Source organism: Bacillus rossius, chromosome 2 (genome assembly GCF_032445375.1).
Source record: "Bacillus rossius redtenbacheri isolate Brsri chromosome 2, Brsri_v3, whole genome shotgun sequence".
In the NCBI taxonomy this organism is placed as follows: Eukaryota; Metazoa; Arthropoda; class Insecta; order Phasmatodea; family Bacillidae; genus Bacillus; species Bacillus rossius.
Window position 1 is genome coordinate 63577906 of NC_086331.1, and position 13745 is coordinate 63591650.

Below are 13745 nucleotides of genomic sequence, written 5' to 3' on the forward strand. Positions count from 1 at the left end.
GTTAACAGTCTTCAAGTTTTTTTTTAATCTGAAGAGTTTTGAATATTGTATATTATGTTATTTTATATTATGCTAAAAATTAAAATTTCTAACATTATGATATGCACATCAAAAACAAGGCTCAGTGTCTACTTAATTTTTCATCTATAGTCAGATTAATTCCGTGCAATTATACCCAGCCATATAAAAACCTCATAGATTTATGTTTTTCCAATCTGACTCAGTTTGTAGTATCTCAAGCTACTGATGTGCTCATCAAAGAAGACATATTATCCTGTTTTTAATATTAACATTACAATTTAATATATCTACTGCATTAATAATCAATATTTTGGTTTTAGAAATTAAGAAAAACTTTGATTTTCTCGGTTTGTACAACTCATTAAAAAATTAAGATAGGTCCAATTAATAAATGAAATCAACACATTAAAATAAAAACATTTACTTGGCCACCTCAGAATTTGATGAAATTTTGGTTATGAAGGTTGTCCTGATAGAGATTAAGAAAACTTATTTTTTTTTCTCACAAATATCTTAAAACTGTATCTTAATTACAGCTATGTAAAGTTTCCCAAAATCTACCAAAAAAACATACTGTAATTCGGGGTTTCTTAGACCACTTTTCGATTTAGGAAATCTGCTAATTCAAGACCAATTACATTAGAGATCAACTTATTGTTGTAGAATATGGGTCTACATTTAAACTTTATGTTAACATGTTTAAAAGTTACTTAAAACACATAAATTAAATAGAAACAAAATAAAATATGGTGGCTTTAGTTACCCCCAGATATGGGGTTACTAAAGCCAGTTATAATAATGTAATGTTTGGCTTAATTTAGATGGTGGTGGGGTAATAAAATTTGCATAAAAGATTAAAATAAATGTAACACTATTGTTAAAAACACTTTTTATACAAAATAAATGTGTGAAAAGTAATCATTTCTACATTTTTAGTACTTTTGATGTTAAATTTACACTAAGATGCTTCAAGATGTTTAATTTAACATTTACTAATTGCATTTTAGTTAACAAGCACAAATGGGAAAGTATGGCGTCCTCTGTTGATTTTTACAGGCTCCACAGTAGTGACAATGTCTGCAACATCCACATCCATCTCATCATTCACAATCGGAAACACATAATTATTTCCCGTCGATTTAGTGCACTTCCGAAAAAATTTTACCTTTACTTTAATTGCCTCCAGTTCAGTGTCAAGTACAATGGCATAGAACTGTTTCTTTACTTCTTTTTTTTAATTTTAACTGAAAATAAGTTCAACAATAACATAATCATCCGGTTTGAGATCCTCTATTTGAACAGATAATTTGTTTGGCTTATCAGGTGTTTTTTCAACAGATTGTACGTCAAAATCAATATCAGTAAAGTCGCTTAATACAACATCTGAATCTGAATCTTGCACGGAAAAGTCACTGTCACTTTCTTCACTTGAATGTGAATATTTTTTCTATTGCTTTTTTGAAGTGGGCTTTTTAAAACTGTTGTCTTCAGTGCTTTTGGAAGTGCTCGCCTGGGGCTCAACGTCACAGGCTTTTGCTTCCAAAACTTCAAGTCCTTCAATTCCTTTTCCTGCTGGAACATTTAATTTTCTTTTTCTGTTTTTCATGGGGTTTGTCTCTTTCTTACTACTTTCCTGCAGATAGGTTTCAAATGATTGAACCCAGTTGTTGCTAGAGTCACAGTCTTCAGATCTCTTCTCTTTATGACCATCAGAGAGCCTCTTTAGTACTTGTTGTTGATCCAAAGGAACCATCCCTGCTGCTCTGAAGCCACTCTTTAATTTTTTTCTGATGTTTTCTTCCCCTAGATCATCAATACACTTTTTTAAAAGTCTAGGAAATCTGTCTTTAGGGACACCACCACGGTTCTTCTTTTTCCAGTCATTTAGTGTTGCACGCCACTTTATCTTTAAGGGTCGAAAAAAAACCACATCTAAAGGTTGAGTATAGTGTGTACTATTTGGTGGGAGTAGCACAAACTTGATGTTGTTACTCTTACATTTGTCAATGATATGTGGCGAAATGTGGCTTGAAAGATTGTCCCCAATTAACACCTTCTTAGCATCTTTGTCAAACTTATTGAAGAATGGCAATGCTATCTTCTCGAACCAGTCCTCAAAAATTTTGAGGGTAAACCACCCACTCTTAGACCTATTGTAGACAGCACCCTTCGGGCCATTTTCAGTCCACGAATCATAAAGATTTCCTGCCTTATAGGTAATGTAAGGAGGAAGTAGAGTTCCATCAGCACTTCCTGAAAACATAACAGACGTGCTCGACTTGGAAAAATCTATTATGCGTTCTGGATGACGTGTGCCTCTTATTACTACAACTTTCTTTCTGCCAGGATCGCCAGTAATGTTTGTCTTATCATAGTTTACTATCATAGATGAGTCTATGTCCTTAAATGTCAATTCAAGCTCATCAAAATAGCTGTTTAGAGTTTCCTCATTAATAGCAGCTCTACTCCTTTTAACATTCTGGCACTGCCTATTAGAAAGAATCTCACTTTGTCTCTTTATAAATGATTCCACGAAATCTACTCCAGGCATATTTCCTTTGAATCTTGGTTCAGTTCATCCACTCCGATCAAGATATCCTTTTACGATTAACCTAACATCAAAGACTGTTAGCGGGAATCCCCAATCTCCAGCCAATCGCACACATTCCGCCAAATTTTTTGCTCTTCACCATCTAAAACAAAAGGCCTTCCAACCCTATTTCTTTTTCGTTTTACTGCTGCAGTAAGTGCACACCTTGATATCCCAAACTTTTCGGCAGCCTTCCGTAATGATAACCCATTCCTCACTTCTTCTACTGCTTCTTTTACCTGATCTTCCGTATAATGTTTATATGTTCGAGCTCCAACAGGCCTTTGGTAGTTACGAGGCATTTTTCATAAAAAAATATATATATAAAAAATAAAGTTTATTAAATATAATGCTGTTAGTAAGGGGTAACAAAAGCCACTCATGTGCGGTGGTCTTTGTTACCCCATGCAGGACACAAACGTTTATTATGAAATGTAAGAAAAAGGCAAAATGGTAAAATAACCTATAAAATGAAGCAATAGCAAGAGTAATGTTTGAGGTTATGTTTCAAAATGTTTTAGTGAATTCAAGATAAAAATACGATTTCGGACTAAAGTTATGTTGTGTATAAATTTATAATGAAATTATCCTAAATATAAATAATTGTTTATAAACTTACCCTGAAAACTCGTACAGCATAAAATTATATAACTCAAAACTTCACCAAAATGTGGAACAGATGGTATGAAAAATAAACCACTCAGCTTAAACAGGGCTGCCAAAATCAGTATCCAAAATTACCTTACAAAATGGCTTAAGTTACCCCAGCGGCTTAAGTAACCCGAATGACGGTAATCAATATATTTTGAAATCACTATAACCTTTCTCCGAATTGAGCTGGAGAAATGGGAGTGGCGTCATTTTACTCAGATTTAAAATCCTCTTTCTTTTGATGTACAACACAACATACTTTATTATAAACAAAGTGCTTTTGAGAAATCAAATTCAAAGTTTTGATTTTCTTAAAAAGTGCATTTCTAACATTTTTAAAAAATTCCTATAAATAGTTTAAACTTTTGGTAAGTGATTCTCAAAGTTTCAAAGTGGGATACTGATGGGTTCATAGTTAAATAATAATTTAAAAAAAGGGTGTTTAATGAAACTATTAGCCTACGTACTACAGATTTCTTTACTATGTTACATTAATAATGAACCTAAAATTAAATTTTTAACACTTAAATTTTAGGCAAAAGTTATTCAAAACATCATGATTTGTGAAGTTTTTATGGCTTCTTCAGATGTTATTACAGAAATCCTTCCTGTAGGAGTGGTGGGATCAACTTTACAAAGTACATCTATCAGTGGTATCCACAATATGTCCGGTTTTCTTGAATATGAAAATGATGATGAAGGACCAGCAGGATGCAGAACTATCACTTTTAGTTCATCTTCTTCATTTTTCTCCAACACAATTGCCAGCCACCACTTTTCGTCATATACTGCGGTTATAAAACCACTACCTTCTGTCATTTGTAGTTTTTCATGGCATTTTTGAATGGTCACTGTTTCTTTTGTTGTATCTTCAGAGAATATTTTTACACATATCTTTGATACTTTTGAATTTACAGCCATATAAGCATGATATTGCTGTGTTCCCTTAATAATTACTGCTTGGCTGAAACTGTTATTCAGAAATTTCTCAGACTGAACATATATACTCATCTTGTGTGGAGAAGGTGAAATTAATTGCAGATAAATTTTCAACTTCCCATTAATGAAGTTGGATAGGTGTTAAAATTTGGTCATCATATGGAATTTGTAGGCTTTCTCTTGCAGCAAATCTCTTCACTGAGGCCCCAACTCCATCACATTGTCCTTTTGAAAGAGCCTTTCCAGACTTTGGGTTAGGTCATTCTAAAGTACCCTTTTCTTTTATTATTTTTTCTGCCTGTCTCACCAAATAATTTGGTGCATTAAATTCCCGCATAATTTTCTAATGCCCTATTTCTCTGGGAGACACTTAAGTATCATTAACTTCTTTACTCTACAGTCAAACCTCTCTGAAACGACCCCTCACGGTTCCCAGGAATAGGGTCGTAATAGATGTTTTCCGAAATTTTCAGTTGATTTCAACCCCCAACACCCCACCCTTTCCGCAAACCGCTACTCGCTAAGAAACCAGCCGTACAATGGCAGAATGCTGTCACTCACAATGCTAGACGGCTTTGCTTAAAACCCACTTCAACCTTCATGACAAGTCCGTCGCCGTACAGGCCACCTCTAAAGAAAATATGTTAATAGACAGTTTATTTTTACTGGTTAGTTTACATGTACGTTTTCTGCTTGCCGTAGTTAAATACACTAGAACCCCGATGTCACGAACCCCGGATTTAACGAAGCAGTGATTTTACGAATACATTCTCGGGAACCGTCAAAAAATTGGACATTTTGACCAAAATGTGAAAATCAGAAGAAAAAAAATTTAAAAAAACGAACTGAAAGATCATTAAAATCTGTTAATTTTAACACACAGCGTATTTTTGTGTCGGCTTTAATACTTCCAATAATGTTCATGTAAGAATAACAAAAAAAATAACGGGACATTTCCTTTAAAAATACGGCAGCAATAGCTTGTGCAACATAAGTGGGAACGCGGGAATATCGTCTAGACAGGTTGGCGGCAGCACAGGCGGCGGATGCATGACGTCATACGGCTTACCTCTCCTTCCCTTGTCCAGACTTCAAGGTTCATCCCTCCCAGGCATACAAACCATCGTGTCTCTCTCCCCCTCCTACCTCAACGTCCTTTGGCATGTGATACTGTCAACATCCTTCCTCCCCTTCTTTAAACAGCGTGGGACGAAATCAAGGTTTCTATAGTCCATTTCTGGTAAAATGAAAAATTTTTAAGGGGCCCCGCGACAGCCATTTACCGTTAATTGTTTTGATACAATTTGTTTGTTAGTTACACAACATTATTTCTGCTGGAAAATCACTGAAACTTCAAAATTTCTTTAATAGAAAAATTTAGCAGGGCCTTAAAAGTATTCATTTTTGCCGCAAATGAACTATACTTGCCTTTCCTGCCGGACAACATTCTCGGCGCGTGACGCATGGCAACTACAGTCGTGTGCCGCGCACAGCCACGAAAAACCTACACGATTTCCAAACTATACTATATATCCGACTGGAGTCTGTTTACGAAAAGCATTTAAGAATTTGTTAATGCCCAACTGGTTCTATTGAGATAAAATGGCTAAAAGGCATGTTTTCGAAGTTTTAGGTGTAAAAAACCCGTTACAAATTTCTTGAAAGCATCATAGGGAAATGCATTACACCTTTATCTTTATTTTTCCGCCATATAATGTTACGGTCACCGCTCAAATTTCACAGTTATCTGACGGGAACGAGATGACTGCGTGCCAGTTCAGAGCCTTGCACTTAGAGGTTTTACCGCGCTAGATCTACCATTGAGCGTCGCTCTTATCATCCCGCTTCACTAACACACACGCTGACCAGACGGCGCCCTAAAGCTGATTAGAGGAAGCATGTAGAAATGCAAGGAAGGAAATTTTTCCAGCTTATCAACCAGGACCCAGGCAAGTCTTGACTATCAAGCTTTTCACATTAAAATATAAGAGAATTGTATTGTGTAATTTCGGTGTTATTGAGCGGTTTTTCTTAAAAATCGCTATTTTCCATATAAATTCGCGGAAAATTTCGCGATTTCGCGATTCACCATATAATCGTGGCCCTAGTTATTGCTCGCGCGAGAGGCGAGACGTGGAATGTTAGAAGAAAGATAAATGCGGGGTAGACAGATGGCAGCCAGTGTGTTTCCTGCGCGGGGAATAAGTGGCATAGCCTTTTTTTTATGCTGGGTGAAGCGACTTTTTTCTATCAACCGACGGGAAAAGATAATTGCTTGAGCTGTCAAAATAAACATCACTGCGGCAGTTAAAACAAGTCGAGGCGGGCGTGCATCCAGTCGGTCGCTGTGTATTGTCAACCGATAGTAATCAAAATCAAGAGAAATCTAGCAGGTAGCTTTGCCTTAACTGCGTACCACACTAGACACTCGCAAAAAGCTAAACGTAAACACATTGCCACAAAAACCTTTATCTGCACCCTGCCGGCAAAGGGACGTGGAATGGGGGTTGTTAAGCGCTGACAGCGATCGACAGGAAGCACTCGGCAAGAGAAACGCAGTAACACGCTACTCACCACAAGAAACTTATTTTCTGTCCGATTTTCGGCAATTTTTTCACGGTTCCTCGAAATCGGGTTGTAATAGAGAGGTGGTCGCAACAAATGGGGTCGCAACAAAAAGGTTTTACTGTATTTGTTGATGTAGAAAACTTTTCTTTGAGGTTTTGTAAAACTGACTCATTTAGATTCTCATCATCACTAGATAAATCTTCAGCTGCTAAAAAGAGTTAACGCTTTAATGCAGAGTTTATCTTTTTTACTTTCTCTGTAGAATAATGTATAGAGTGAATTTTCTTAACGTTAATAGGAGACTCTTCTAGTTAACTATTGATGTATTCAATTGTTCAATTACAATTTTTGATTCTAAAGAAAATGATCTGTAATGTGTTTTCATTGGAGAAAAAGACAGGCCAGAGGGGCCAAGTTGATTAGTATTGTCTACCATAAAATTTCTAATTTCTTTCCTACAATAATTACAAATTTTGGCTTCTTTAGATATTTCAGGATATAAACTTAATATCCAAGATTTTACATTTCTAAGCCTCTTTTTATCTCTTATTATGTGATTAGTTTGGTTTAGCGGGTTAAAACATTATAATTTAATAATTTTTTTGTTCCTTTTATTGTTTTTTTCTAAACAATTTTTTGAACTTTAGAAAAAGACCATATCACTAACAACATATAGGCTTAGTTTATTATATTTACATTGTGTTTTTCAAAGAGCTTCAATAAATGTTTATAATGTAGTACTTACAAAATGATATTCTTGTAAACACTCACTGAATATAAAAATACTTTTAAGGAATTAATAGTACTTATATTTTAACTTATTTGAGCATAAAAGATTGTTCAATTTTACACACCTACATTATTTACTGACATCTTACTCATACCAACTGCAGATGCAGACTAAACAATATAACACACACAGAAGAGAGAACTGAGAATGAACCGGTCTCAACTTGACTGTGAGGCTCTTGTCAGCTCATGAAACAATCAACAGATCTACCCATGTCATAACTTGAATATCATCTAGAACAGACTCTGCTGATTGTTATTTATGAGTGTCTCCTTACATTTACAAATAAAATGCATTATAAAGTAAGTTATAAAAACTATTTCCAACTTAACTAAAAAAATATATTATTTTGTAAATAACTTAAATTGTTGTCTTAGAGGCAAGCCTCCTAAGTACATAATTAATCATGGTAATAATCACCATTGTAAATAAATTAAGTAAAGTTAGGGTACATAGTATTAAACTGAAACAAAAACATATAAAACACTCTTTTTTTAAATAATTATTTAACTATGACCTATTAGCCTCCTACTTTTGAGATTTCGAGAATCACTTACCAAAAGTATAAACTATTTATAGGAATTTTTTTTAAATGTTCAAAAATGCACTTTTTGAAAAAAATCAAAATTTTGAATTTGGTTTCTCAAAAACTTTTTATAACAAAGTATATTGTGTTGTACATCAAAAGAAAGAGCATTTAAAACTGAGTAAAATGATGCCACGCCCATCTCTTATTTCAATAAAGAGAAAAGCTATGGTGATTTCAAAATGTCAGTTACGTTTTTTTTGGCGGATTTTGGGAACCTTTACATAGCTGTAATTTTGAAACTGTTTAAGATATTTGATAAAAAAAATATTGTTTTTTTTCTTACTCTCTATGAGGACAACCTTCATATTAAATTTCATCAAATTCTGTGGTGGTCATTTTTATACAGTGTGATTTGATATGGAATGACCCATAAATCCTTTTGATGTTAATCATCCTGTTGATCAACTAAATACTGCTTTTTGAGAAATAATCATTGTCTACATCCCCTTGTCCTTTAAAAAGATGTCTAAATTTCCTCATTAGTTTTCAAGTGAATTAATACAAGCCCTAAAATTGAAGAAACATTTTCACAAACTGTACAGAAGAAACAACAACCCGTACTACTATACTTATTCCTCCAATTTCCAGAAACAAGTTAAACCCCCTAATAAAGCATTTTAAATTTCACTGGATTTCATCAATCAACAATAATATTAAGAACAACCCAAAAAACTTTTGCCTTTTTGTGAAAATTATGATCACCTCTCACTAGAAATTGATGATGATGTTTAAAGTGATCCTGTTATACTACCCAGTGTATTTTCTCAGTATTTTTATAGTATATATGTGACTTCAAGCCATAATACCAGTGTTCCTATCAGCAACAAGAACCTTGACACAATGTTTCTATTTCTTCTATTTCTGATAGCCTTGTTCTGTGGGGTATCCAGGCCCTAAAATCATCATGGTGAACAGGTCCTGATGGCATTCATTTCGTTTTAAAAGGTTGCTGTAACTCACTAGTACCGCTCTTGAAACATTTTTATAACTCAAGTTTAAAATCCCAAGTTTTTCAGTATAAATGGAAAATAAGCAAAGTAATTCCTTTATGTAAGAATGGTTCTAAATCAAATGTTTAGAAATTATCGAGTAATATCGTTTCTAAACGAATTGTTACAATTTTTGAAACAGTTTACTCAAACTGTTAAATTTTCGACTAACAAATATTTTATCTACTATTTAACATGGGTTCAGATCAGGAATGTCTACTACTAATTTAATCACTTTTCCAAATCCTATTTATAATGAATTTAATAATAGAGAGCAAGCTGATATCAGCTTCTTTGATCTTGCAAAAGCATTTTGTACCGTTAATCACTCTATACTTCTTGGAAAGTTAACAAATTTTGTTTTAAGTTATAATTATGTGAATTGGTTCTCCAACCATCTAAATATTAGAACTTTCTATGTATTCATTAATAACAATTCCTCCTTGTTTAAAGCATATGAGTCTGTCTGGGAGGTACATTGTCACCTCTACTTTTCAATATTTTTATTGATGACATTTCTCAAGTTCTTAATCACTCTACTGATGTACTTTTTGGTGATGACCTCAAAATTTATATTAAAATCACAACACTCCATGCTATTTAAAAACTACATAAAATAAATGAATAATTTGTGCAAGGTGAACTTAGTTACTCTTAACAATAAAAATCCAAAATAATATCTTTTACCAGAAAATATTAATCTTTAAATTATGATTATAATCTTGAAAATAGTTAAATTTTTAAAGTATCATTTATAAAATATCTTGGCATCAGTTTAGACACTAAATTATACATCCATCTGCGTGTGGAATATTTAATTTCTAGTTCCTGAAGAATGTTAGCCCTAATTAAGTACATCACCTTTCACACTACTGGTACTGATCAATTCTCTCACTCAATTCTCTCACTTAATTTTGCCTTGATCATATTCAAATTAGAATACTGTTCAGTGATATGAAATAGCATTAACACATCTGATAGCGATAAAATAGAAGACATACAAAACAAAATTGTAAAATTAATAACTCTAAAGAATTTCCCTCAACTTACCTTACCATTCCTTTAAGAACTTAAAGCTAATTTAGATTTACTTTTTGTTTATAATAGTTAATTGTTCAAAAATCAATTGCAAATATATTTTAGATAATATTGGCATTAGTGTGTCCCAATTTAATAGTTACTTTTTTCAGCCTTTTTACAGTTAAATATAATATTATTTATAGATTAATTTAAACTCTAATAAATTTGGATTTTTAATTTTTAGTCAAAATATTTATGTTTAGGGTTTTTTTATACTTGCAAGAAAACATTATTGTACTATATCAAATTTATGTCTTGCTGCTTGCGTTTGCTATTTTTTCTTTATAAAATGTTATGTTTTATATTTGTCCTTGTGGTATCTGTTTGTTCATTTGTTTGTATTGTTCTTTGTTTCTTGTTACTTACTGTTATTTTATATGTTTGTGTGTGTTTTGGATTTGTTGTACCTGTTGGACTGTTGGTGGGCATAGAACAGTATTTAAATTAAATAAGAAATTAAATAAAGAAAAATGCAATGAATAGTATGTTAAATTAATCCAAAATTTTACATTAGCTCTTTTAGTTAGTGATTTGAATTTTTTTTGTATTAGTTGTGTTTTAACATTTTGTTGATAACAGTAAAATGTATTTAGTCTGTTTTTGTTTGCTCTTGTAGCTTCATCCAATTGAGATTGCCCGTCAATTGACTTTGCTGGAATTTGATCTTTATCGAGCTGTCAAGCCATCAGAACTAGTTGGTAGTGTGTGGACTAAAAAGAACAAGGAAAAAAACTCGCCAAATCTTCTCCGCATGATAAAACACACCACTAATGTGAGTATTTGTCCTTCATTGTGAACATTATTTTATTTAAGCTACAAAAATTAATTATGACGTAAATAAATTTGTAGCAAAACTATCTGAAAGCTATATTGCCATGAAATTGCTATTAGGCAGTATGCAACATTATTTGGAGCCCTTCTTAATGCATGGAGCACAGAAAATGGTTATTTCAGTGAGTTATGCTTCTTAAGTGTTGTGTATTACTTTTGAACACATTTTTAGTTGTGGAACAGCTATAGGAACATCACTGAGTCTTATGTGAAGCCTTTGGTTGTACAGGATAATTATAAAGTCCGTGAAAAATTTCATAAAATCAGTACAGCGAAATGGAAAAGAATAACGTAACAAATTATATACCGCGTGAAAGAACAACTCTCAAAGTTTTTTTGAATGTAGCGCCAAAAAGCTATTTTAAAAAACAACCGACAGAGGCACTAGTGCATGTAGTTGCTGAAAATGGCTGCGAACCAGGCAGAGAAAGCCTTTTGTGTGCTTGAATACGCCCGTAGAGAATCGGTAGTTAGTGTCCAAAGAGCTTTCCGTGGCAAGTTTAACAAAACACCACCAGTTTACAATAGCATAATGAAGTGGTACAAGAAATTCAAGGAAGACGGCTATTTGTGCGACGCAAAACGGTCGGGTCGGCCGGGCGTGTCACAACAGACAGTGGATTGTGTACGGGACTTGATGGTGCAGAGTCCCAAGAAGTCAACTTATCGGGCTAGTGCAGAATTGAACATCCCTCAGCCAACAGTGTGGAAAATTCTTCGTAAGCGATTAAGAGTGAAGCCGTACAAATTGCAGCTTCTGCAAACCATCAGCCACGATGACAAATTGCTCCAACTGCAGTTCTGCATTGCCATGCAGAACCGTCTTGAAGACGATGACTTTGCAAGCAAATTTTATCTTCAGTGATGAAGCCACTTTTCATCTCTCAGGAAGAGTCAACCGACACAACACACACATATGGGGGACAGAGAATCCACATGCAACTCTCGAACACGTCGAGATTCTCCAAAAGTTAACGTGTTCTGTGCCATGTCAAACAAGACAGTTTATGGCCCCTTCTTCACTGAGAGAACTGTCACTGGTATCACATACATCGACATGCTGCAATTGTGGCTTATGCCACAACTTGAAGCTGATAGCAGGAACTTCATCTTCCAACAAGATGGTGCTCCACCTCATTACCACAATGTGGTACGAGATTTTCTGAATGAGACGTTGCCACATCGCTGGATGGGATGTGGGGCGGCCGCTGACTAATTGCTACTCCCGTGGCCACCACCATCACCAGACTTGACACCTTGCGATTTTTTCTTGTCGGTATACATCAAGGATAGTGTTTATGTTCCACCTCTACCACAGAACCTTGACGAAGTGAGACACCGCATCGTAGCAGCTGTTTTTACCATCACTCCTGATATTCTGGGTCGGGTATGGGCAGAATTGGACTATCGATTAGATGTGTGTCGTGTGATGCAAGGTGGACACACAGAACATTTATAACTAGTGAAAAAAAAAACTTTGAGAGTTTTTCTTTCACGTGGTATATAATTTCTTACATAATTCTTAGCCATTTCACTGTACCGATTTTTTGAAATTTTTCACGGACTTTATAATTACCCTGTAGTTTAACAGTTGTTACATGTATTTCATAATGTTGTGGATGTGCCAATGGCTCTCTCTGTTACAAGTTAGTAGTCTATGCCTTATAATCTGGTAAAAAGAGTGTGATATCCTATCCTCAAACAGCCTAATTACTGTCAAAGAATTCAAAGTCCAGGGCTTTGTTTAAATTTTTTTTTAAATTTTAAATTTAGTTTTGCACATTTGTTTTATAAAAAGGTAAATGTATCTTTTAGTTGCCCAATGGTGCATGGACTTGAGTCAGTGAAGCTTTCAAGATTCTATGCAGGGACCGGAAAGTTACTTTTAAAAAGTAACTCAGTTACAGTTACAAATACTCCATTGGAAATATAACCCTGTTACAACTACAAGTTACACTACTGAAAATAAACCAGTTACAGTTACAGTTCTGAGAAAAGTAACTGTAAGTTACTTTAACAGTTACTTTGTGAAAAACTAAAAATGTGATACGTAATATTGTTATAATTAAAAGCTAATAAAACATATTGTGTTTAGTAAAGATATATGTTTATTTAAACTGAAAATTTTTAAATAGGTCTTAAATTACATTGAGTAATTAGTTTACAGTACAAAATTGTTCGCAGAACCACATAAGCACTTCACAATAAGGTTATTTTTATCACTCGACCGAAATTCGAAAAAAAATTAGAATATGAAGGCCATCCTTCCTCAAACAGCCTAATTACTGTCAAAGAATTCAAAGTCCAGGGCTTTGTTAAAATTTTTTTTAAATTTTAAATTTAGTTTTGCACATTTGTTTTATAAAAAGGTAAATGTATCTTTTAGTTGCCCAATGGTGCATGGACTTGAGTCAGTGAAGCTTTCAAGATTCTATGCAGGGACCGGAAAGTTACTTTTAAAAAGTAACTCAGTTACAGTTACAAATACTCCATTGGAAATGTAACCCTGTTACAACTACAAGTTACACTACTGAAAATAAACCAGTTACAGTTACAGTTCTGAGAAAAGTAACTGTAAGTTACTTTAACAGTTACTTTGTGAAAAACTAAAAATGTGATACGTAATATTGTTATAATTAAAAGCTAATAAAACATATTGTGTTTAGTAAAGATATATGTTTATTTAAACTGAAAATT

General features: G+C 33.8%; 1 protein-coding gene across 4 annotated transcripts in view; it reads left to right on the top strand.

Annotated features, from left to right (window-relative positions):
- The window catches only part of LOC134529327 (protein son of sevenless), a 386073-nt gene that overhangs the window by 209175 nt on the left and 163153 nt on the right, over window positions 1–13745 (top strand). For all 4 annotated transcript variants that reach the window (XR_010074532.1, XM_063363274.1, XM_063363275.1 and 1 more), the window contains exon 17: window positions 10834–10989. Coding sequence is in view for 3 of the 4 variants with exons in the window: in XM_063363274.1 (XP_063219344.1) it covers window positions 10834–10989 (156 nt within the window). In the remaining variant the exon portion in view is untranslated. The remainder of the gene's footprint in view (window positions 1–10833; window positions 10990–13745) is intronic.